The sequence below is a fragment of the Lynx rufus genome, unplaced genomic scaffold (genome assembly GCF_022079265.1).
Source record: "Lynx rufus isolate CCGP_SWC_20201006 ecotype Redwood Valley unplaced genomic scaffold, mLynRuf1.p SCAF_1, whole genome shotgun sequence".
In the NCBI taxonomy this organism is placed as follows: domain Eukaryota; kingdom Metazoa; phylum Chordata; class Mammalia; order Carnivora; family Felidae; genus Lynx; species Lynx rufus.
Genome location: NW_025814823.1, coordinates 186,337,656 through 186,362,733, shown reverse-complemented (window position 1 = coordinate 186,362,733; position 25,078 = coordinate 186,337,656). Strand labels below are relative to the sequence as shown.

The 25,078-nt window shown below is 36.3% G+C and overlaps 1 protein-coding gene across 6 annotated transcripts in view; it reads left to right on the top strand.

Annotated features, from left to right (window-relative positions):
• Positions 1 to 25,078, top strand: part of GABRG2 (gamma-aminobutyric acid type A receptor subunit gamma2) — a 112,428-nt gene that overhangs the window by 62,227 nt on the left and 25,123 nt on the right. The window contains exons 7-8 of one of the 6 annotated variants that reach the window (XM_047073198.1): positions 376 to 406; positions 884 to 891. The exons of the other annotated variants lie outside the window; for them this stretch is intronic. Coding sequence (XP_046929154.1) covers positions 376 to 406; positions 884 to 891 — 39 coding nt within the window. The remainder of the gene's footprint in view (positions 1 to 375; positions 407 to 883; positions 892 to 25,078) is intronic. 6 annotated transcript variants of the gene reach the window in all.

The window sequence follows — 25,078 nt, the reverse complement described above, 5'->3', positions numbered from 1 at the left end:
TTTCACTTGAATAATCAATCTTTCTAGCCTCTTGACTTGGGTAAATTCTGGAAGAGGAGTCAGGTAACCTGAGCTCTGGGGCCATCTCTGTAAGCTGCATGGACTTTGGCAAGTTTCTAGCCTATTTTAGCCACAGTTTCCATGCCTATAAATAAAACCAAAATATCATATTTAGTCAACCATAGAGAATATCTCTAATAATTAAATGAGATTAAAGTATATGAAATTGGCTTTGTAATCGCAAAGCACTACATACCTCCACAGGATCATTTGTATAGTGTTATATAAGTTCAGTTAGTTACTTTGTCCATTATTCATTTGGTACTTCCAGAGCACATGTGGTAAAGAAAATGTTTATTTAAAACATGATACTAGGTTCAAAGTTACATGAGGTATCAATATCTCTGTCAAGCTTAAAACCTAGTTATTCATTGAAATAATTATAAAACTGTAGAGGAGAGAAGCTCTTTACTCTCCTTGTTTAATTCAACTCAAACTAGTCTGCATAGCTACTTTTTCCATTCCCTCAACTAAAAGTATTGACTGATGCCCTTGGTAATTTGAACATTTGAGGCTCATGGTTGACTCTATTACATGTCTATGTAATTCTGCTGAATTTACTATTTATCCAGAGTTCTATTTTTGCCCAAATATGTTTATGAGTGGCAAACTATTTTAATGACACACTAGACATTACATGAAGTCATATATTTGGGTGTGGGTAAATTGTGAGTGATTATCAAAATAATAGATATTAAAACAAATGTTATACTTCAAATTTTTAAAGTAAATGAATCTAGATTTATGGTCTATAATTTTAGGATCTATTTATGTGGGGAAGGTAACACTGATAAACAATTGGTAGAATCTTCTCCAAAGAAAGAGTCTTGGGTCTATTTTTTTAAGTGGTGGATAAAGTATACTTTTTGTAAATTTTTAGGTTAAAATGCACCTAAAGACAGCCTACCACAAGCTCTTTATATTTGAGGAGAGGCCTTCTCCTTTATAAGACTGAAAGTCTTGTTATGGAAGTCCATCTTCATTGTTATCTCCTTAGCAACTAGCACAGGACATGACACAGAGAATGTTCCATAAATGTCTATTGTACAACTGAAGGAAGACAGCTAGAGGAAATATCTGACTCCTCACCTTTTGGTAGTAAATGGCCACAGTGCAACAGACTTCATATCTCCCCAACATTGTCAAAGACAAAATCTCTCCTTGGAATTCCTGGTATTTATCTACTATTAACTTTATTTTTTTTAATGTTTATTTATTATTTTGACAGAGAGACAGAGCATGAGCAGGGAAGGGTCAGAGAGAGAGGGAGACACAGAACACAAAGCAGGCTCCAGGCTCCGAGCTGTTAGCACAGAGCCTAACATGGGACTCAAACTCATGGACTATGAGATCATGACCTGAACCACAGTTGAACGCCTAACCAACTGAGCCACCCAGTAGCCCCCTATTAACTTTAAATTTGGTCAGTTTCACATTCCTGAACCAATTGTTCTAGCCATGAGGATAGGATTGTCCCAGTAATCCTCTCCATAGGATATGGAGTGGGATGAGTACTTCCCAAATTTAGTGGCTGAGAAAGAAAATAACCAAAGGTAAGAAAGTAAGGTACTTGGGTCAAAGAGGGAGGGAGGAGATAGTAAGTAAATTATAATAATACTCATTTTCTTAAACCCTGAGACTATTTGAATAAAATCCTAGTACCAAGAAAAATAAATAGGTAAAAAGAAAAATCAGTTAAAAATATATCAGTATCAAATTTACCACTTCTCATTTAATGTAAAACCTAGAGGTTAAAAAAAAATATTTGGTATCAGAGCTTAAACAAAACATATTTTCTTGTATTCTTTAAAAAATGCATTCTTGGTGGAAATGGTCCAAGGTAGGAAAGAGTGGTATTGTCAGTAGCAAAATTTACACATTATTAATGTTTACTTCGGTCACTGTATAAACTGGGAATGAAAATGAAGCCAATAATATAAAACAGTTAAGAGCAGATTATGAGTGCTGTCTCAATCCAAAGAGATTAGATTATACTACAGTAGCAATCACATGGCCATGTCTAACTTCAAAGGGGGTGAATGGTTTTCTACCCTGGTCCAGAAAGAATATTTGTAAACTGCATAAGCATTCTACAGACACTTAGTAAAACATTTTAGGAATTAACAAAAAAAAAAAAAAAAAGATTTCAAAGTTGTAGTTATATAGCCACTGAAGCACATTTTTCTTTTTTAACTTAGTGGTGAACAAGAGAATGTTTGAGCAAAGCAGTAGCACAGTATAAAGAAGACTATCATTAGAGTCTCAGCCATGCTCCTATCCTGGCTTTGCCACTCACTAGCCTGTCTTTGAACCAGTCACTTTAACCCTCTGGGCCTCAGTTTCCTCACCTTTACAATAAGACCACAAAGATGTTTTTCATAGGAATATAGTGAAAACAACAACAAGATCATATGTAATACACTAAATACAATGCCAGGCAAATATTAAGTGTTTAATAAAGTATAGCTGTTAAAGTCCTCAGTGTCTTATTCACAGTAATTAATTTCAAGTAAAAGTGTTAATTTGACAGTTGTAGTTTTTATTTCATCATAAAAGTAATACAACTTGATCTCAACTAATTTGGTTGAAAGAACTTACTTATAAAGACATGAGGCTTGTTATAGATTATGTCCCATTTAGTATGAATATTATCGTAACACAAATATGCTTGATTATGGCTACTGCTCCAGACTCTTCTGAATTGTTCCATAATCCATGTCATATGCATAGTGTTCATTTTGTAAAATCTTTTTAGCAAATGGCTTCGGAACACATTTATCCCCAAGACGAGTGGGGGAAAGGATTTTATGTCTTTACTTCAATCTCTGCAGTTGATCCAAATGATTGTGTTTCTCACCCATGCAGGGCATTAAAATGACTTAAAAAGACAATTGGTTCTTTCCTCTTTTATAGCAATGTGAGGGCTCTGAAATAAAACAAAGTAGAATCACCTTGTTAATTTTTCCTTTACTCCTTTGATATTTTTAGAGTGTTTTTTCTCAGAAGACATTATGGGTACTCCAGCATTGCTCTTGCTACTTACTCAAAATACAGACTTCTAGACCCCTCCTCATATCTGTAGAATTAGAATCCCAATATGTGCAGCCCTAGACTCAGCATTGTAAACAGGATCCCAAGGTGATTCTTAGGCATAATAAAGTTTTAGAAGTGCTGCCTCAGATGCTAAGGATAAGCTGGCCTTTTTATTTCCTATTGCATAAGTGATTCAGTCCATCCCTAACAAGTTTCTTCCCATATTATATTGTGTAATGCATCCTGTATTCCTGTCTTCTATTTGCTATCATTTGAAGTCCCTCCTATTGTATTTTATATGCCTTTTAGTCCCCTGGCATATTTGGTTGTACTTTTTTTATTGCCTATGATTACCACCAGTGCTTTCTAAGTAGAGGTCTTGGAATAGCTCCTAGGAAAGGAGAGTACATTGACCTTCTTCAGAAAATTAATCCAGACATGGCAAAGATACAGGGAAACTCTTGTTCTCTTTGTAGATATGATAGGAATGTAACAAAAGGTATGGCTTCTTTCTTACTACAACATCTGACCAAAGTGACTAAGAGCTATGTGGTGATGTGGGAGTCTCAATGGTCAAATAATACTGTAAAGATTCTAATATTTCAAAAGGCAGGCATCTAGGAAGACACTGATTTAACTTAGAATTATTAACTTCCAGCTGGCCCTGGTTCTTTAAACAAGCATTGGGAAAATATGGGTTCAATAGTAGGAAAAGTTGAGGTTTAAACCACAAACCCACAACTGGTCAGTTTAGTGAGTCACTCATGTGGTCTATTTTAAATGGCCATTTCTTTGTAAAATGGAAAAAACAGTATTTACTTCAAAGTTTAGTTGGATTAAATGGATAATATAGAGGGCAAAATATAGTTTGATGTTTCGTATTTTATTTAACAGAACACTATCTTCAATCCATTCTAGAATGGGATTATTTTCTTAGGAAAATATCTACAGATAAGAAATCAGGATACACTTATGAGCATTATCATACACAGCTCAAGTGCAAGTTTCTACCCCAAGGAAGTGAAACTGTTGAGCAATTTATGAGTAACCTCTGTGAGTGTCAGTGACAACATGAAAGGTGGAGTGGAGGGGCGCCTGGGTGGCGCAGTCGGTTAGGCGTCCGACTTCAGCCAGGTCACGATCTCGCGGTCCGCGAGTTCGAGCCCCGCGTCGGGCTCTGGGCTGATGGCTCAGAGCCTGGAGCCTGTTTCCGATTCTGTGTCTCCCTCTCTCTCTGCCCCTCCCCCGTTCATGCTCTGTCTCTCTCTGTCCCAAAAATAAATAAACGTTGAAAGGTGGAGTGGAGGTGAGTGTGGGCTAAAGAGGAATAAAACTGTTTATCCAACTGGTTATTTGTAAACTCTGTTGAAATCAATAGCGTGAATGATAAAATATAAATGTATAAGCTAAGAAATAGAAGACAGGAATCTTGTAAAAGAAATTCTGAAGGGTCCAATTTCAAAAGTTGCTCATTTGTGTCTTTGTCTTAACATTCTTAATCACGTTATGTACATATATTGAATTCTTAGACTTTAAGCCCAATCTGTTCATTAGAAATGGAGAAGTTGAGGCCTAATGAACACTGGGTTAAATTGTGACAGAGCTAGGGTTAAAACACCATGCTTTTATTGTTGTATCTAGTGTTTTATTCACTACAGGAACCACATCACTTGATGATACCTGCACGATAAATGTACAGACTTAAAATATTTTATGAGTTTATTCTTTGCTTTCCCATCTGCAATTCATGATCATGTATTTTAAGCCTCATTTCCAGTAGTGGCATTACAGGCCCCACCAATGAAACTGAGAAAAAATCCTGACATTTTATTATGGGGTCTGTGAAATTCCATGAGATGGAAATGACCTGTTAATGACTGACATTTTATGATCTCTTAAAATATAAATCATATAAGCCAAATAACAATTAAATAGATATTTCTAGACAACATATACCACCTAAAACTTTGCTTACTATGGCTTTTACACCTGTAACAATATTCTGCTTTTTTATGAATGCTTTTTATTGAAGTATAGTTGACATAAAATATTAGTTTTAGGCGTACAACACAGTGATTTGACAATTACATACATTATGAAATACTCACCATATGAAGTGTAGTTACCATCCATCACCATGTTAAATTATTACATTATTATTAACTATACACCCTATACTGTACTTTTCATCCCTGTGGCTTATTTATTCTATAACTAGAAGTTTGTGCCTCTTAATCCCCTTCACCTGTTTTGCCCATCCTCCCACAATCACCAGTTTGTTCTCTGTATTTATGAGTCTATTTCTGTTTTTTGTTCACTTTTAAACATTTATTTATTGAAAGAGAGAGAGAGAGAGAGGAGGGGTAGAGAGAGAGGGAGAGAGGGAATCCCAAATATGCTTGGTTCTGTCAGCCCAGAACCCAATGCAGGGCTTGATCTCATGAACTGTAAGATCATGACCTGAGCCAGAGTCAAGAGTTGGACACTTAACCAACTGAGCCACCCAGATGCCCCTGTTTTGTTTTTTATATTGCATATATAGTAAAATATTATGGTATTTGTTTGACTTGTTTCACTTAGTATAATGCCTTCTAGGTCCATCCATGTTTTTGTGAATGGCAAGATTTTATTCTTCTTATGGATGAGTAATATTCCACCGTGCCTGTGTGCCTGTACTGTGTGTGTGTGTGTGTGTGTGTGTGTGTGTGTGTGTGTGTACCACATTTTATCAATTCATCTGTTGATGGACTCTTAGGTTGCTTCCATATCTTGGCTATTGTAAATAATGCTGCAATAAACTTAGGGGTGTATGTATCTTTAGAAATGAGTGTTTTTGTTTTCTTCAGGTAAATACCAGTAGTGGAATTACTGGGTCATATGGTAATTCTATTTTTAGTTTTCTGCAGAAACTTCATACTGTTTTTCATAGTGGCTGCACCAATTTATATGCCCACCAATAGTGCACGAGGTTCGCTTTTCTCTACATCCTCCCCAACATTTGTTATTTCTTATCTTTTTGATACTAGCCATTCTGACTGGTGTGAGGTGTTATCTCATAGTGCTTTTGATTTATACTTTCCTGATAATTAGTGATGTTGAACATCCTTTCATGTGTTTCTTGACTATCTGTGTATCTTTGGAAAAGTGCCTATATTGCCTGCCCGTTTTTTTTTTTTTTGTTTGTTTGTTTGTTTTTTTAATTTTTTTTTCAACGTTTATTTATTTTTTTTGAGACAGAGAGAGACAGAGCATGAACGGGGGAGGGGCAGAGAGAGAGGGAGACACAGAATCGGAAACAGGCTCCAGGCTCTGAGCCATCAGCCCAGAGCCCGACGCGGGGCTCGAACTCACGGACCGCGAGATCGTGACCTGGCTGAAGTCGGACGCTTAACCGACTGCGCCACCCAGGTGCCCCGCCTGCCCGTTTTTAATAGGATTATTTGTGGGGTTTCCTTGGTGTTGAGTTCTATGAGTTTAAAAAATATATATTTTCCATATTAACCCCTTATTGGATATATCATTTGGAAATAACTTCTTCCATTCAGTAAGTTTTAGTTTTGTTGATGGCTCCTTTGCTATGCAAAATCTTTTTAGTTTGATATAGTCCCAATAGTTTATTTTACCTTTTGTTTCCCTTGTCTAAGGTTAATGTCCAAGAGATTATGGTCTATGTTATCTTTAGGAATTTTATGGTTTCAGATCTTATATTTAGGTTTTTATTCCATTTTGAGTTTATTTTTATGTATGGTATAAGAAAGGGATCCAGTTTCAATCTTTTGCATCTACCTGTCCAGTTGTCCTTGCACCACTTACTGAAGAGGATCCTTTCCACATTGTATATTCTTCCCTCCTTTGTTGCAGATTAATTGACCATATATGTGTAGATTTATTTCTGGGCTTCTTTATTCTGTTCCATTGATCCTTGTGTCTATCTCTTGGCCAATGTAATTATTAAAGAATAAAGCACATGGAGTAAAGTGCAAAAACAATGTTTTCAGCTTGATGAATTTTTACAAAACAAACACACTCATGTTTTCACCACCCAAATAAAAATATAGAATAATACTAACACCACAGAAGCCTTCCTAATACACCTTCTTAGTAATACCTACCTACCACTACCTCAATCCCTATTCTGGTTTTTTATTTTCTGAGCTATGTTTTTTATCAGGTTTTGAAATTTACATGACATTTTATCAGTTTGATGTTTACATGAATGGTATCATATGGTATGCAAACTTTTTCATCTAGTATCTTAGATTCAATACATTCTTCCGTGTTCTGAGCAGCAATAAATCATTTCATTGATATGTAATATGCAATTTCATTAATATACCACAACTTATTTTATGCATGATGAACATTTTGATTGTTTTACTTTTGACTACTATAAATAACATTGCTATAAGCATTGATATGCATATCTTTTGGTGCATTTATGCATTACTTTTGGATATATAACCAAGAGTGAAATTTCTGGGCCATAAAGAAAGCAGATGTTCGGCTTTTGTAGAAACTGCTAGTTTCCCAAGTGATTCTATCACTTTACACTTTCAGTATAAGTTTTAGATACTCTACATTCTAGACAAGTCTTGGGATTTCCATGAAAAGTTACTGTTTTAAGTTTTAATTTTAATTTTTAGCCACTCTGATGGATGAATGGTGGCATCACTTTGTAGATTCAACTTTGATTTCCCTAATGGCTTCTGAAATACGCTTATTGGTCATTTGCTTATTTCTCCTTGCAAAGTGTCTGCTCAAGACTATCCAACTTTTTTGTCTTTGTTTTTCTTACTGGTTTGTGGGAATTCTTGAATATATGGATACAAGGCTTTTGATAGATAGATATATGTCTTCTCCCATTCTCTGACTTGCCATTTAATTTCTCCGTGATGCTTTTTCATCAATAGTAGTTCTTAACTTTAATGTAACACAATTTTATTCTTATGGTTAACTGCCTTTTGTGTCATGTTGAAGATCTCTCTGCCTATCCCAATGTCAAGAAGAAATTTTTCTATGTTCTAGAATTTACATTTTATTGTTAGACCTTTCATATTTACATCCATGATCCATCTGGAATTGTTTTTGTGTAAGGTGTCATGTAGCAATCAAGCAACAAACTTAACCAAATGTATATTCAATGATGTTATCAGCATTTTTTTAAAAGACTGTCTTTTCCAGATGCAGGTTAGTGGCAATTGTATAATGGGTTAAGTGACCATATATATGTTTCTTAGAGTAAATGTAGTATGATTTTCTACCTTTGTGCCAGTGTCACATTGTCTGAATGACTCTAGTTTGTAAACATCTTGTTACCTAATCTAATTATCTAATAAATCCTCAGCTTGATTTTTTTGGTTAACATATAGAAAAATATCATTATGTTTTTCTATAAATTTTAAAGCAATATTATCAACTTTAAAAATACCTGAAATTACAATTGATGCTGTATTGATTCTATAAATCTTTTATGGACAGCTGGCATCTTTATAGTATCAACCTTCTATGAACAAAGTATATGTCTCCTTTTATTTAGATCTTCTTAATTTGTTACTTAATCATACCTTTTGTGTAGATGTCTGTGTGTGTGCATGTGCATGCATGCATGTATAAGTCCTGCACGTTTTTCATTAGACATCATAAAAGTGCATTATAAGACAAATAGAAAAAGCCCAAGAAGGAGAAAGAAAAGAAGGGAGAAGAGGAGGAGAACAAGAAGGAAGGGCAAGAATAATAACAAGAAAAACAAAAGCAAAAACAAAAAGAGCAAGAAAAAAGAACACATACAAATAAACTCAGACCAACCTTGCTCATGAACTTGGAGGTAAAATTGTAATGAAGGTGTTGACACATCTACTCCAGTGTTATTTAAGAAGAATATTATTTAACGACCAAGTCAAGTTTATTCTTAGAATGCAGAACTGGCTTAATATTATAAAATCAATAATTACATGCTAAATTTATCACAGTCCTAAAATAAAAAAGGATATACATATGATTCTATCTCTGGATGCAAAAATATTCATTTAGAAGACTTAACGTTAATAATAAAAATTACTAGTAAACTAAGAATAAAAAAGAATGTCCCCAATACAATAAACAGCATTTAAAAAAGAAAAGAAAAGAAAAAAAAAACGAAGGCAAATATTCAGAGGTGAAATATTGAAAGATTCTCTCTGGAATAAAAACTCAGTAAAATCACTAAATCAAATGCCAACAGAAAAATCACTATTATTCTCTATATTAGAAATAATAATTAGAAACTCAACTGAAAGCTTAGGTTGTTTTCCAGATTCCCCTTTCTGGTCTGTCCTGGAACTCCATTTTTTTACTGTCCTAGCAACATGAAAGTGCTGAATCAACAAATATAAGTGACTGTAGTTTTCTTTTTTCTAGAATTTTGAGAGAGGTCCTGGATGCCTCCTTTGTTACCTGATGCCTTCAAACTATGTGCTTTCATTTCTTGTCAAAAAACTTTATCCATTTTATTTTTAAAAATATTTTTATACTTTTGTCTCATCAGGAGGTTTGGTGTGATATAGGTTCTTTTTTTACAGTTTTTTTGCAGTTTAAAATGGACATCTGTACGATTATTTTTTTCTTGTTCTTACCATTACTAACATCCTTTAAAAGTTTATTTTTGATTTTTTAGTCGATTGTAGTTAAGTGAAAATTACCTTTGAATAAAAATTTGTCTTCAATTTTTGATGCTTTTAATCCCTAACTTTATTATTTTTCATACATTTCCCTTATAATTTTTGTTGGTGTTCATTAAGGTAGGAACATTGTCTCTCGGTCTGTGTTTTATATACCCTCACATAGAATCTGCCATATATTCTCAATAAATCTTTCTGAAAAGTTAACTTACTCTCTGATTCTACAGTGCACATTCATTTTATATCTTAGTATCTCTAAAATTAAGACACCTTATATTTTAAAAAATTTTTTTTTAACATTTATTTTTTGAGACAGAGAGAGGCAGAGCATGAATGGGGGAGGGTCAGAGAGAGGGAGACACAGAATCTGAAACAGGTTCCAGGCTCAGAGCTGTCAGCACACAGCCCGATGCGGGGCTTGAATTCACAGACCGGGAGATCATGACCTGAGCCGAAGTCGGCCGCTTAACCGACTGAGCCACCCAGGCGCCCCTAAGACACCTTTTAAAATCTATGTTATTTTGCAATACCTGTAAGATAAGTAGATTCTGATACAGCCAAGAAACCACCAATATTAACATTTAATATTAATTAAAGCACTTTAGAACATATTAAACATGATAATCATTAGATATTTGAGAAAAAGTAATTATGAGGAACTGAATTATTAGTATTCTGCAGATGACAAACAGATTTGGAGAAGAAGCTTGCCTTGTGTCACTTAGTATGTGGCAAAGCCAAGACTTGAAAACAGGCCCTTCTGACTCCAAAGAATGTACTTAAATAATCATTGTGTTAACACTTTCATTTGTGTGTAAAACATTTAAAATAACTCCCACTATAGGGGCACCATCTTTAAATTATAAATCAGCACAAAATATATGAGGAAAGTCAATCCCTTATGTTCACATATCAAAACAGGGCAGTAAGCAACAAGTCAAGATTAGGACAGTAAATTAGAGTTAAAGCAATGCTCAGTATAGACTTAGAGATGCAAAATAAACCAGAGCAGGCTCCCTAGAAGATTGCATGCTTGAATGGGGTTTTAATGTGAGATTTTGTTAGACTGAGGAGTGAGGAGAGGCATTTAACCAAGGATAAGAGCTCAGATGTAGGAAGGACCAAGCTTATTCAAACAATTGTAAATGTTGAGTGTTTAAGGAATCCAATTAGTAATATGACATTTTTACCTCTCCTGTTCTAAAACAATTGAAAAAGTAAACAAGTAAATGGAAAGCAACCAAAGTGTTTTCTTCATTACTGGCAAAGCTGAATTGTTTGTTTGTTTGTTTAAAGTTTATTTATTTTGAGAAAGAGAGTGCATGCAGTGGAAGGTCAGAGAGAGAGGGAGAGAATTTGATTTTGAAAAATCTCACATATACCTATGTGAGCATGAGCTTGACAATACTAAACCCCAGAACTAGAATTACCCATCCAGAAGAACTAAGATTACCCATACCTGGATAACGAGTGAAACAGGTATGTCCTTTAGGCACTCACTGCCAAGAAGAAGGAGGAACAGGAAGGCACTGAGCAATGACTGTCCAGCTTCTTCTAAAGCTCATCACTCACCTAAACAATTCCATCTTCCCTGGGATGGATTGAAATTCTATAGAGTGGATAGTAGTGTTATTCTAATGAAGTTCTTTCACAGGGTGGAAAACATTGGGAGTGGAGATGAAGCATACCTTCAACTTGGTCTAACTTGAAAATCTATACCTAAAAATCATAAAAATTGACTCCCTTTCTTAATTTTCTACTTGGCACATAATGCTAGAGATCCAGCCCTTCATTCCTAGCTTGCCTTAAATATTTCCAAAAGCCATGAAACAGAACTGAAATACTGCCATACAAAATAGCTCAAAGGACCTCATAAGTCATCCAGAAAGAGCATTTTTTAAGTGCCTTTTAAATGCATTTAAATAAGGTACACTGTTCTCAGTTCCTTTTGGAATAGAGGGACATGTTTGCACCTAAGCATATGAAAAACTGAATGCCAGACAGGGTTTCTCGGGTCGCATCATGGTATCTTTCCAAGTGTACCTCCTATGTGTTCAGTAGTTCAAATAATTAAGTCTGAAAACAAAAGGCCTTGGGATAAATATTCTATATCCTAAGATTTTCACTTTCTGGTAGAGAAACAACTAGAAAAATTTATGGCCTAGATACATATGTTTTAATTCCTAGAATTTATATTTATTTGTTTCCAGTTGAATCTTTGAGCCAACTATGTTTGGTGCTAGAGTCCTTTTAAATTCTCTGGATATTCAATATTATCTCACTATTTCCTCATGTATCCTTTCTAGCATTAATTTTTGTTTTTATGAATAATTTTAAATTTTGTTACGAGAGTAAAATAATAGTCATCTGGGTTCTACTGACCAAACCATTTCCAACTAAGGTTGTGGGTAACATGGGCACTAAGGAGGCCTCATTATAACAGAGTAGTTATACTTCAAGGTCTGATATATAAGGTTTATTGGGGTCCTATACACCATTTTGGAGTTAAGATTCTCAGATTTCTAGATACTACTTGTTAATTACTGTGAAGTTCCTAAGGCAAAAGGATTCTTGGGCTGTCTCAGGAACATCAAGAAGATCAGCGAGACTAGAAATAGGCATCTGGTACAAGGAATTTTACTTTAACCAAGGTGGTGGTTTTCACAGATGCATGTGATGAATGGCAACAAAGTTGAGCGAGTATAAGGGGATGGTGTAATGATCAGACAAAGAATTTACAAAGAGTAAGGGAGGAGAGGATACGGAGGAGACAAGGGAGAATAAAAAGCTTATAGAAACTATGGATTGAAGGTCCCTGTTGGGTCAAAAGATTTTGGAGACCAGAGTAGCAGAGAAAGTTAACTAGAAACAAGAGATTTTAATCACATAGTAGGATTCAAAAAGTAGAGATTATGGAACAGTTGCAGTTAATTTTTAAAAAGTGGTGTTGCAGGGGTGCCTGAGTGATTCAGTCAGTTGAGCATCTGACTTCGGCTCAGGTCATGATCTCACAGTTCGTGGGTTTGAACCCCACATTGGGTTCTGTGCTGACAGCTCAGAGCCTGGAGCCTGCTTCAGATTCTGTGTCTCCCTCTCTGTCCCTTCCCTGCTCTCTCTCTCTTTCTCTCAAAAATAAACATTAGGGGCGCCTGGGTGGCGCAGTCGGTTAAGCGTCCGACTTCAGCCAGGTCACGATCTCGCGGTCCGGGAGTTCGAGCCCCGCGTCAGGCTCTGGGCTGATGGCTCAGAGCCTGGAGCCTGTTTCCGATTCTGTGTCTCCCTCTCTCTCTGCCCCTCCCCCGTTCATGTTCTGTCTCTCTCTGTCCCAAAAATAAATAAACGTTGAAAAAAAAATAAATAAACGTTGAAAAATAAACATTAAAAAAATTAAAAAAAAATAAATAAAGTGGTGTTGCAGTGCCACACAGTGGGTGAATAAAGTGGCACTGAGGTCACTGTCATTATATCAGCAGACTAGAGGAATTTAAGGAACTCAAAGAGTTTTATAAAGATCATGCAGTGATCTTTGACAACTCAGAATTTACATAAAGGATGTCAGAGAGTGCGATAGTGAGCCAAGAGTTAAAAATCTTTAATAAGTGGGAAATGATCTGAGCATATGGATTAGATATGGAACACTCAAGGTGGCTACTGCTGGGATTGTTGTTGAGGGTATGGCTAGGGAGAAGTTATCTGTGTCTCCTCCTTCAACCTTACAGATGAGGAAAGGCATTCTGGAAAATCATATGTTTATGCCAGTATGTGATCCAGGCCTCTCCCCAACTGATCCGTGACAACTGGAAAAGGCTAGGGAAATCACAGTCTTACACTACTATGTGGATTCACTCTTGACCTCAGTTGTGGGTGAATGAGCTTATACCAAGTGTGAGACTCTACCTGAAAGCTTTAAATAGAGTTGAAACTTTATAAGAAGGCAAATGTTATCATGAGGTTTCCCTATTCACCGTGATAATGTGGCAGAAGGCCTAGGGAATGCTGGGCATTGCTCTCAGGTCGAATTCCAAATTCCTTAGCATAATATATGTAAGCCTCAATATCTGCTTCTCCAAGCATTCTCTCTCTGCCTTCTTCACTCAATCCTGAAGCTCTACCTGATACCCACAGAACTGTTTGTAGTTTCCCAAATATTTCAGGCTCTCACATGCCTCAGGGAATTTGCACTTGCTGTTTTCTTCTACATAGCATTTTCTTGGATTCTTCACCTGACAACTCTTTCTGTCCTTCATGATTCAGCTGAGATGAAGCAACCCCTGACAATGTTTGCACCTCTCTTCCTTCATTCTCTTCTTTTGTGGCACTTGTAACAGTGTTATGGATTACCTGTTTACTTCTCATTGTACATGAGTGGCACTTTGTGAGCTGAGAGGTTCTCATTCACCCGTGTATTTTCAGTTCCTCCCACTGGGAGTGGCTTATAGCAGATAATCAATAAACATTGGTTACTATAAGTATATTTAATTTCCAATAGTAATAAATATTCCTTAACTTTTTAAAACTTACAATTCCAAAATTTCAGAGGTAATTCCCAGGCATCATTACTTCTGCAAACCTATCATTATTAGAATTCAACAGTGGCACTATTAAGAGATGATAAGAGAGGAAAACAAGTAAGTACAAACATATAAGTAATAGAAATTTAAGAGACCATGATTGCCTGAAGCTCCATGATTCATGTTAAGGATTGTTTTTAGCAAAGTTATCAAATCTCCACACACTGACAAAGAGTGTGTTTTGAACATAAATGTCATTTTTCTTCACAGGAAAATCTTCACTATTGCATGCACCTTAGATATTTTGAGTAAATGGATTTTCCTTCAAAATTAAAACTGTGCTCAAAAAAATTAAGATTATTCTAGGTTCATATTAGAATGTTTTAGTCTGTCTTTTCTCTCTAATCATCTATGTAATCTGTTTAGGATTTACAACTAAATCTAAGATTTGTATAAGATATTAGAATTGGGACTATTCTTATTCATCATGTAATCCAACCATCACTGGAAGCTCATATCTCCAGATGTGAGCAGTACTAAGGTTTGACTTTATGGTGGTTTAGGCTGTCAGCCTTCTCAGTTTAGTTTCAGTGGCTCTGGATATGAGGCTGGACTCATGAATCCCAGAGATCCCAATTTTGAAAATCCTGTCGACTGAGTTAAAGCATTGTGTCTACAGGAATCCCCTATAAAATGAAATGCTGCTAGGAAAGATAATCATTTAGACCCCTGGTCTATCATATTGTCTTCCTTTCTACCAGATAAGTCAAAAGGGAGGGCATGTGACACAGAAAAGAGCTGAGTGTAGATGTGAAGAAATGTGTTCCATGGAGTTAAGTAACTTACCTTAAGTTGTATATCTATTAAGAACTAGAGTTAAGGTGTATATCCAGAGTTGATCTCAAAGCCCACACTGTTTTCATTGCATAAACTTGACTAGAATGTAGAGGTTGCCGAAGGCAAGCAGGTCAGATGAGGTCCTGTATGAAGCAGGGCCGGGGGCAGAAAGGAGATCTTTGGCCACACAGGACAGAGAGCATCAGGAGGAAAAGACCAGAGAAATGGAAAACATAATATACAATTTCAGCCTTTATCATGTTTTTTTCTTAGATCCTCAGAATTAACCAAAAAAAAAGGACAACCATGTTTTCTTGTAACTACTGGTCCAACCTTCTGAATGCTCTTCCTTTCCTGGGGATTAGAGAACATGGCTACATGCCAAGCCATGTTATCTCTCCTGCTTAGGTATCCCGAGTTCTCTTCCCTGGCTGAGATACAGGTGAGGAGGTGGATTGATTTCAGCTCAGATTTTCATCTTGGTCATTCAACCTACATTCTGCAAGTGGTATTATTTTACTTCTGCAGGCAGAGAGACAGTCAGTCCCTCCCTGGAGGACAGTTGACTAAGTGTGGAGAGACTGTTGGCATCCTTTCCCTTGTCTGGGTTTGTTTTACATAACGGCATGCCACAGCTCTTCAAGGAACAATGCTAGAAACTGCACCGGTTTCCCTTCCTGTGACATGTAGTGAGGAAACGTAAGTACTTGCAAAATGCTGTTGCTCCAAGCTCAGCTCCCAGCAGGCAGATAATCAATTTTCTCCAATGCCAAGTTCCTTTCTCTTCTCTCCTCTCCCTCTTACGCCACATTACACATAGTAACCTATGACAGAGGATCACTGATAGCTTCCAGTTCTCTGGGAGGAAGGTTGAGGAGTGAGGGCTTCCCTCTCTTCATTTCTAAGATGCAGCTATTGAACAAGTTGATATCTAGAATTGCATATTTCTGTCGTTTTGGTTATTGTGTTATTTTGTCAGTGCATGCAGCAAAAAATATGTGCAACACTTTTAATGGAAATTCAGCATGGAAATTGAGAATCAGCCTCCTGGAATTCCATATTTTAGATCTGATGCTAACTAATTGTGTGGTCCTGGATGTATCATTTTAACCCTGAGCTTCACTTACAGCTGGATTAGATGATCCTTGAGATGTCTTCTAATTCTAAAGTCTAAGCTACATGCATTCTCTTTTTCTATTAGTACATCTTTCACTTAACTCTAAAGCAATAGTTGTTTAAAGGAATTACTCTAGAACTAGGAACAAAGAGAATCTGTCTGTATTCTATTCTTTATCAGTGTCTTTTCTTAACAAGAACAATGGTCAAACTCTATAGAGGAGCCATGAGGGGTTGCAGGGACTGTTTATGTCACCACATTTTTTATGTCTTTCTCCAAAGATGAGCTATAGAAGAAGGATACCCTTTGAACCCTGTGGTAAGCTGTTCTTTTCTTTCAGAGATTTCAATTTGGTAACAGCCAAAAATAAGTAAAAGAATAGCCCTAAAATGCCTAAAATATGGTAAAAATGTAGTCCTCAAAAAGTTTTCACTTTGTCTCAGTATTGCCCAATAATTAAAAGCCTTTTATAAAAGACTTCCCTACTAAAAATGTTCTAGGTTCATTGCATAGTGAGGTCAAAGGGCAGTAGGGGTCTTTGGGCAGTTAGTGAGCTCCCCTCCCATCTGCATATCCACTCCTGGCAACTGGGGTCTCTCTCAGTGCAGGTCTTTGATAGTTCATTTTGGCCAAAGTCATTTTAGGATTGCTATTCTATATCAAAATTTTAGGGTGCTCATAAAATATGGAACAGTTTTTAAATTCAAACACTGTCTCAGTTATGCTACTGGGAAATCAAGGCTCTAATTCACTTCAGACATATCCTGCACCAGGTTCTACTTCATTTTTAATTTCAGATTTGAAAGTTAAATGTCAACAGTTCCTTTAAAAGTAACCATTGTTTTTTGAAAACACATCTGCCCCTATGTTTCGTTTCAAGCAATGTTTTCTTCAGCTTTTGTAGAGATGGCTCTAACTAAGCTTTGAGCACTGTGTGTGTATGTGTGTACAGGACACTGAATTCTTCACGCTCATTTTGGATTTCTCACGTGGATTATTTTAGTCATCAAAACAATCAAATCAACCTTGATTGAATGACTGTTAGGGCATGATGTTTCCTATTTTCAGACTGTTCTAGTTTCTTGTACTTGATTATTCTGCTCCCATGATGAGCCCTGGTATATCAGATTTAGCTTTTCTTGTCCCTTATTGGGAACTGTGTTAATAGTGGCTGCCTCACGTAATTTCTAAATTGGGCACATCGCCTTGTGTTGTATTTTTATGATCTTACATGAAAAGAATCTATACTGGAAGTAAAACCTACCCCAATAATTTTTGGCCTTGAGTCTGCATTAAATGGTAGAATTCATGTTCATGCAAAGAATGGCTGGGGATGTCTGCCTTCCTTACTTTATGTTTAGTCAGCACTGATCTCAGATAATTCTTTATTACAGTACATTAAAGTCAATCAATCTGTAATGAAATAGTTATGAAAATAGATGTATATGTCTACTAAGTATAGTTTAATACTTTATTTTGCTAAAATGCCTTGGTATAATATATTTGATAAAATTTAGTATGCCTGAGAAGTTTAACCAGTTTTTCTTATTTGTTTTACTTGGCCAATTTTTATCTGTTTTTTGAGGGTCTAAGTTTTTTCTGTGCCTATAGGTGTTGTTGTTTTTGTTTGTTTAACAAAACTTTTCCGCTTCTAACTTGCCTGGTATTTATCTCTTAAGAAGAATCGGAGAAATATTTGCCATTGATGTTGATGTGTAATACAGATGTCTTATTCCAGCAGGCTGGTTCCTATTCCCTCTCTCTTCATTGTATGACTACTATAAGAGTCTGTCTTCCATAATTCAGTTTATTTGAGATACACATTGTAGTGTACCCTTAATTACTAATGAAATTAAAATCTTATAGCTTAAAAACAAGATGAGCTGCATGTAAGCTTGGTGAATTTGACATTGTGGCAGATTGCAGATTGTTCACCAAAACATACATGGCAAACAAGAAAAGAGAGAGAGAGAGAGCTTCTCTTTTTGCAGAACGGAAGCCTTAAAACATGGCCAGGAGTATCTTCCCTACCAATATAAAGATTAAATATAGTAATATTTAATTTAAAGCAGCTATTTTCAATTCTTTAATATCCTATAGCTTGAAAACTAGGTTTTGTGAATTGTTCCAATTACCTCTTCGTGCCATTAAATCCAATATGTTGTCAAAGAATTGGTTGGGCCAAAGGAGCTATAGATTAGTGTTAATAAATTCTACAAATCACACATCCTTTAGAAACTGATTGAAAACAAAGAGTAGTATTTTTTTCTTCCTTCCAAGAAGGTTATAGAAGTGAAGCAAGGGACTTCAATTTGCCATTATTTAAATACCAGATTCCAAGTAGGCTACAATTTTATGAATGTCAACATCAAATCCTCCTTGAGAGATCTCTTGGGATCAGCTGACAAGAAGTTCTTGCCTCAATGCTGAGAGAACAATAGTTCTTGGCAAATAACAGCTCTCTACAATTAATATTTTTTCCTTCTTATTTGCAAACCATAAAAATGGTTACTCCACAGAAAGAATTGGTTAACTCTGAAGTTTATTTAGGAACTCAAGCATGGGAAAGGAGAGAGAACATCTAATTAAATGTTTAATGCATAAAACCATACTTCAATTTTACAACTCACAATTTAGTTATTCAAATGACAGTATTAATGAAAATAAGAAAGCTCTCGGAGGTAAATTGAGAGACCTAGCTTCTGGTGAAAGTTCTATGGTGTGACCTTTGGCAAGCTCTGGTAGTCCTCAGAGGTTTACTTTCTCATCTGGAAAATGAAGGAACTGGCCTGATCTCTAAATTCTCTTTCAGCTTTGACACCCTAGGATCAAATCCAAATTCTAATTCAGCAATGAAAGTACTGAAAACCCTCTATATAATGAGGCCAAAGACACTTTCAGTTTTTGGTGAGCAGAGCATTACACCATTGTTCTTGATGCTAATTAGACATGGAATACCATCTGTGAAAATAAAACAAGTGCCAACTCAAAAAAAAAAAGAAAAAGAAAAGACTTGGAGGGCCTTTAATAATCTCTTATATCAATCCTGCAATAGCAGAAGCCAAATATGAGGCAGATACCTACATACATTGGTTCACATAATTTTTCTCCTAGAACATTTGCTCCCAGAAGCCCATTTTGTTCAAAACCACAATTCTTTATCTTCCCTGTGGACAAAGAATGCTGAGCATCAACCCCCTAATCTAGACTATCCTTCATAAAGTGAAAGAGACACAACATTCCATGTGGCAAACAGGTCGATGCTAGAATTCATTCTCTGACATACAAAGCAAAAAGCCTTGAGATGTGAATCTCAGTATAATCAGAAAATGGATGTGGTTGCATGCTTTTCTCAACTCTTTATATTACTTTCTTCTATTAATCAAGTCACAACAAGGGCTTTTTGGTGGATAAAAGGCGATGACTCTGTCTCATAGTTGAGTAGAGGACACATGTCATCTCATCAGCCCTGGGGTGGAGTCTTGAGTAGATAGTGTCAGGTATTGAGTATAAGGCCTCCTGACCCCTACTAGGGGCATTCTTATATCCTGGCTACACTGTGGCTTCTTAAGTTGTTATGTCTGCAATGGAGTCTTTTCAGGGGAAGGAAGAAGATAGATTGTTCTGCTCTCTTGTCTTTGACTCCAAGGCCATTACAGTGCAAGAAAAGAGGTTCTGTCAGATGTACAGCTATAGAATTCTTACATTTAAAATCAGAGAAGGAAGGAATGGGACTAAGATTTGACTTCCTGATGGTGGAGAAAATTGAATGTTTATTGTAGATACAAATCAAAACCAACAGCTCTGATCTAAACTAGTTTTTCAAGGTCATAAGACCCTCTCAGTTCAGTGAAAACATTAGGAAAAGGAAAAAAAAAATAACGGTAATAAAGGTCAGTAACATTTATTAAGACCTAGGATGCCTTAGTCCCTGTTCCAAACACTCTACAGCAATCATTCCCCTTAACCTTCACTAGAATTCTAGTAGGTACGGATGACTATTATCCCTATTTTTCCATGTGCTGAAGCTGAGACCAGACAAGTTAAGAAACCTGCTTAAGGTTGTCGAGCAAATTAATGCCAAACTAAGAAATAGCCAGTTTTTATTTTACTTTTTGTCAAATATTTCTTCATTTTTCATAGATTTTAGAACTCCTGTTGGTGAAATTTGAATATGTTTTAATATGTAGCTTTAAACATCCCTAATAATAAATTTAATATTAAAAGAATAATTAACATTTTATGTAGGGTCTCCACAAGATTCATTATCTAACTGATTTAGTTTTATCTTACAAAAAAGACAAAAAAACAGAAAGGAAAATGGATTTACCCAAGATCACACAACAAGATCATAAACAGGCAGGAATTAGAGCATAGGTGTGCTGACTTTGAGTCTAGTGCTTTCCCTACCAAAATAAAGCGTCCTTTCTCAGAGAAGTTGAGTGTTTTAGAACTCTATGTAGTTTTATATGATTTACAGAGTTTTAAAAAATATATTAGTAATGATTTTTTACCAGACATCCTAAAAATTATCTTGAATATCACAAAATGTAAAACTTCCAGGGTGAGAGAATTCCAGTGGAGGATGGGGGTGGGAAGCTTTAAAATTGACTGCTTGGGTATTGAACAAAGAGCAAGTGAGGTCAAGTTTTTAAGCTTACAGTTTTGCAGAGTATCCCCAGGAGTGATTTGACATCTTGGGGAACATTTTGTGATTTGACCTTTTGCAACCATTGCCTGCAGTTGCCTGAATTTGGATGTTCTTTTTCCAGCTGCTTTCAAAGCTGTTTTAGAAAGCTTGGTGTTCTGATAACATTAGGCTTCTCAACTGCTGTGGAGTCTTTTCTTTAAGAAAATGTCAGTGCCTGGGTTAGATTAATCAGGTCTGGCTTCAAACACAAAATTATGCCGGGTCCATCAAATGAATAAAAACAAGAAATTACAATATTTCTACTTACATGGTTATTTCTCCAGAACAGTTTTCTGGGTTTGAATTAAAGTCATTAACAACCTTTTGCTCTTTGCCTCCTGATTTTGAAACCATTTGTGGCATACATCTATAAGTCCAACAGATAGAATTCTAATACCATCTTTATTGGGGGTAGCATTGATTTGGAAGATACATTTGTAATCACAGTCGGGATTCTTACTAAATTATCATGCATATCTAACTTTTGGCATCACCCAACTCAGAGGAGAAGTTGGTGTATAAGACCAATTACTCGCTTAGAATAGCGGGCTGAGAACAATTCAGTACCTAAAGTAGGGACTGAGTAGGACAAACTTCTAGATTAGCCTCTAAAAATTAGTCCTTGGCTTGACTCAGGAGACCTTACCAAATGGAGAACAGATGCAAGAAATTATTAGATCTATCCAGTAAGGAAACACCTAAGTGGGCATGTGTCTCAATTTTGCCTATCAGACAACAGAAGGAATGAAGCAGAAGAAAGAGTGGAATCTTTACTTTCCAGTATTTTCCAAAAGTGTGGAAATTCCTGTTTAATAGGTGAGGGAAACTAGAGGAAACTGGCTGCCCGTGGCTAAAGACTCCATTCTTCATGAACAGACCTGTGGACCATGCCTTTCATATTGGGAAATCTTGTTTCTTTCTGCAGGCCACAAGTAGAATTTCTGTACTTTTCCTTTGTAAAGTGCAGTCTCATCATGTACATGTCACGATGGAAAAATATAACATATTGACCCATTTGCTGTGGCCCTGGGATCACAGCTGTGACAAATCAGTTATAACCTCTAATTACAAGGAGCATGAAGTCCTTCCTCATCGAGCACTTACCTGTGGTTGGCTGGAAGTAAACAACTGCTACTTTTCTTAGGATTTCTCAAATATCCAGTGATACCTCTATTAAGCCAGTTTAATTTTCTTGTTCAAGTTGACAGATTTAACTATGCTATGGTGTGTGCTTCTTATGGGTATCTCTCTCCTGAGCCATTGACAATATTTCCAGTCAGCAACTTAGAGCCATGAGAGCTGAGTGGAATATGAATTCACATTTTAAAATCTCCCCTACAATGGGACTTCTCAAAGAGAGAAATTAGGAGATCTGGTGGTGTCACAGTACATACATAAAAGGATATTTTGTCACCTTTGACTACCAAGCTATTGATATATAACTAGTCCATACTTCAGTTACATATTGAACAGTGAATCATTGAACAGATGATTTTTATGACACAAACCTGTGAACTATGTTCAAATGATGGTATTAATGATTTTCATGGACACACTGATGTTCATACAAACAAGAACAAGACTGAACGCTTTACTATTATTCCTGATGGTTGCAGGTAGCCTTTTAACAAAGGATAAAAAATATATAGATATCACCTCAGGAGGAAGCTTACTTACCAATGCTATAGAAGTTATTTTGCAAAACAACTGTATCATCATCTCTGAATTTTACAAAGCACTTTTGCTACAATTAGCAAATGTGGTTTTCACAGCAGCCTTAGCAATAGGTATGATTATCTCTATTTTACTGGGAGAATGTAAACAATTTGCCCTTGTCTCTGAACCTTGTTAATGTCATTAGTAGTAACTTGAATTCTGGAACTGGATTCAGTATATTTCCTGCTACTACAACCTACTCTGAATTTACATAAAACATGTTTTAGTATCTAGTCAGATGTTTGTAGGAGTTAGATTCAATTATGTTGAGAAATTGCATTCTTTTTGGATGGATCAAAGTGGCAAACACATTCATTTGTATCTTCAGCTTTAGACTTCTGAGCCAGAGTGGTTTTATTTATATAAATCCCAAGGTGAATTTATTTGCTACATTGTTGGAATTTGACAATGGACCCAAAACAATGAATTGTATTACAAAAGGTCACACTGAGCTAAGAAATTGTGGTGGCTTCTTCAGAGGGTGAGAAAGAGAAGTGATTTACACTAGTAAAGAGAATTTTCTAGGACAGAAATACAGAGAACTGAGTTATTAGCAAACACTTAGGTTCACTGCACGAATCTAGAGAAAACCACTCATGTCTGGAATCTTTACAAATATTAAGCTTCCTTCTATGTGAAGCTATTCTCCAGGAGGAAATCTCTAGTATGGTTAAGTTTCCATTCTCCTAAAAGTAATTTGCCTGTCATAAAAGGTTCAAGAACAAACGAAAATAATTTTTCTCTTTGTGGTTTGAGCCCCCAGTTATCCAAACCAGCTTTCTGTATTAACTATATTCAATAATTGCTTGACTTCCTATTTGTGTGTTTGCTTTTTGCTTTTTTTCCATGATCCTAGCCATTGGCTCAAAATAAACAGGCTGTGGGGCACCTGGGTGACTCAGTCAGTTAAGTATCTGACTTCGGCTCAGGTCATGATCTCACAGCTTGTGAGTTCGAGCTCCGTGTCAGGCTCTGTGCTGACAGCTCAGAGCCTGGAGCCTCCTTCAGATTCCATGTCTCCCTCGCTCTCTGCCCCACCCCTGCTCACACTCTGTCTCTCTCTCAAAAATGAAGCTTTTTTTTTTTTTTTTTTTAAATGAACGAGCTGTTTACTACAAAAATAGTGTTGCTTTGGGAGGCAGAAGTCTGGGGTCTGCCACAAGATAGCTCTGTGTTCTTAGATAAAACACCAAACTTCTTTGATGGATCTCAACTGCCCCTCTATCTTTAAGAGGATAGAATATGTTGATATAGATAAATTCTCAGACCCTTTCTAACCAGTTCTCTTTTGGAGTACTATTTCCTCCATGCTTGTATGTGCCAGAATGGTGTTAATAATATTACATAGATTATGCTAGTTTGTACTAATAAATTACATTAATGGGCTCTTTATTATGTGCCATGAATTATACCAGACACTTTACATACATTCACTCGTTTCAGGTTCAAAATAACCCTATGAGGTGAGTTTTCTTAGTATCCCTACTTTACACGTAAGAAACTTGAGACTCAGAGAGTTAAGGCACTTTCCCCAAATCGCACAACCAGTTAGTGACAGGACTAGGACTTTTGAACCAAGCCAGTCTGACATCACAGTCCTTAGAGCAGATGTTTTTGATGTACCCTCCTTCCCATCTTCTCTGAGCTGGTGTATCCATCCTCCAGGTGTTGTAAGGGGTGACTGCTGACAGCTCACCACTGTTCCTTCTCTCCAGAATTGCCTTTGACCAAGACAGAACCATCTCAACAAGGAGATTAAGACCATTACACTTTTGCCTACAGAGTACACGTGGCTGCTGCTCTTGCCTCCAGGTGGCACTAACTCTGTGGCGTCCTTTGTTCCAGAATCTCCTAGAAGCTTTCCTCCTTAGGCTGAAGCAAATCTATGCTTAGTAGTTTTTCCCACTGCCAGTTCTTGCTTCCTTCTCTCACTCCCCTTCTTCTGAAAGCTTAAACCCACAAGTAACTCAATCCAGCAGGAATTCTTGACTCCACCTCTGCTTCTAGGGAATATAACTTGAAGCAGATGTCTTCATAATCCTATCCTCTCTTTGCTCAGTGGAGAAGCCAGAGGGAGACTTTAAAAGATAGATTTAGCCTAGAAAAAAAATTAAAAAGTATAAATTATACTTTAATTTTCCATTTTAATTTTTCAAATTGTTATTTTTTTTCCATATATGAGTTTAAAGAAATAATAGATGGAATAAAAATGGCGATGTTTTGAAATGAAAACACACTATTAGACTTAATGGAGAAGACTGATTGATCTGTTTCAGCAGCCAAGCCCCTTTGTTTTCTTCTCTCATTAATTGAATCTGGCTGAGAAACCAAATCACCAATTGATTTTTTAATAAGCATAATGCGGTCACTCTGATATAACTGATTTCCTATCCCTTTTTTCTTCTTGGCAAGTGGTTAAGATTGCTAACAGCTCACTGTGACCTTACATTCACATCTC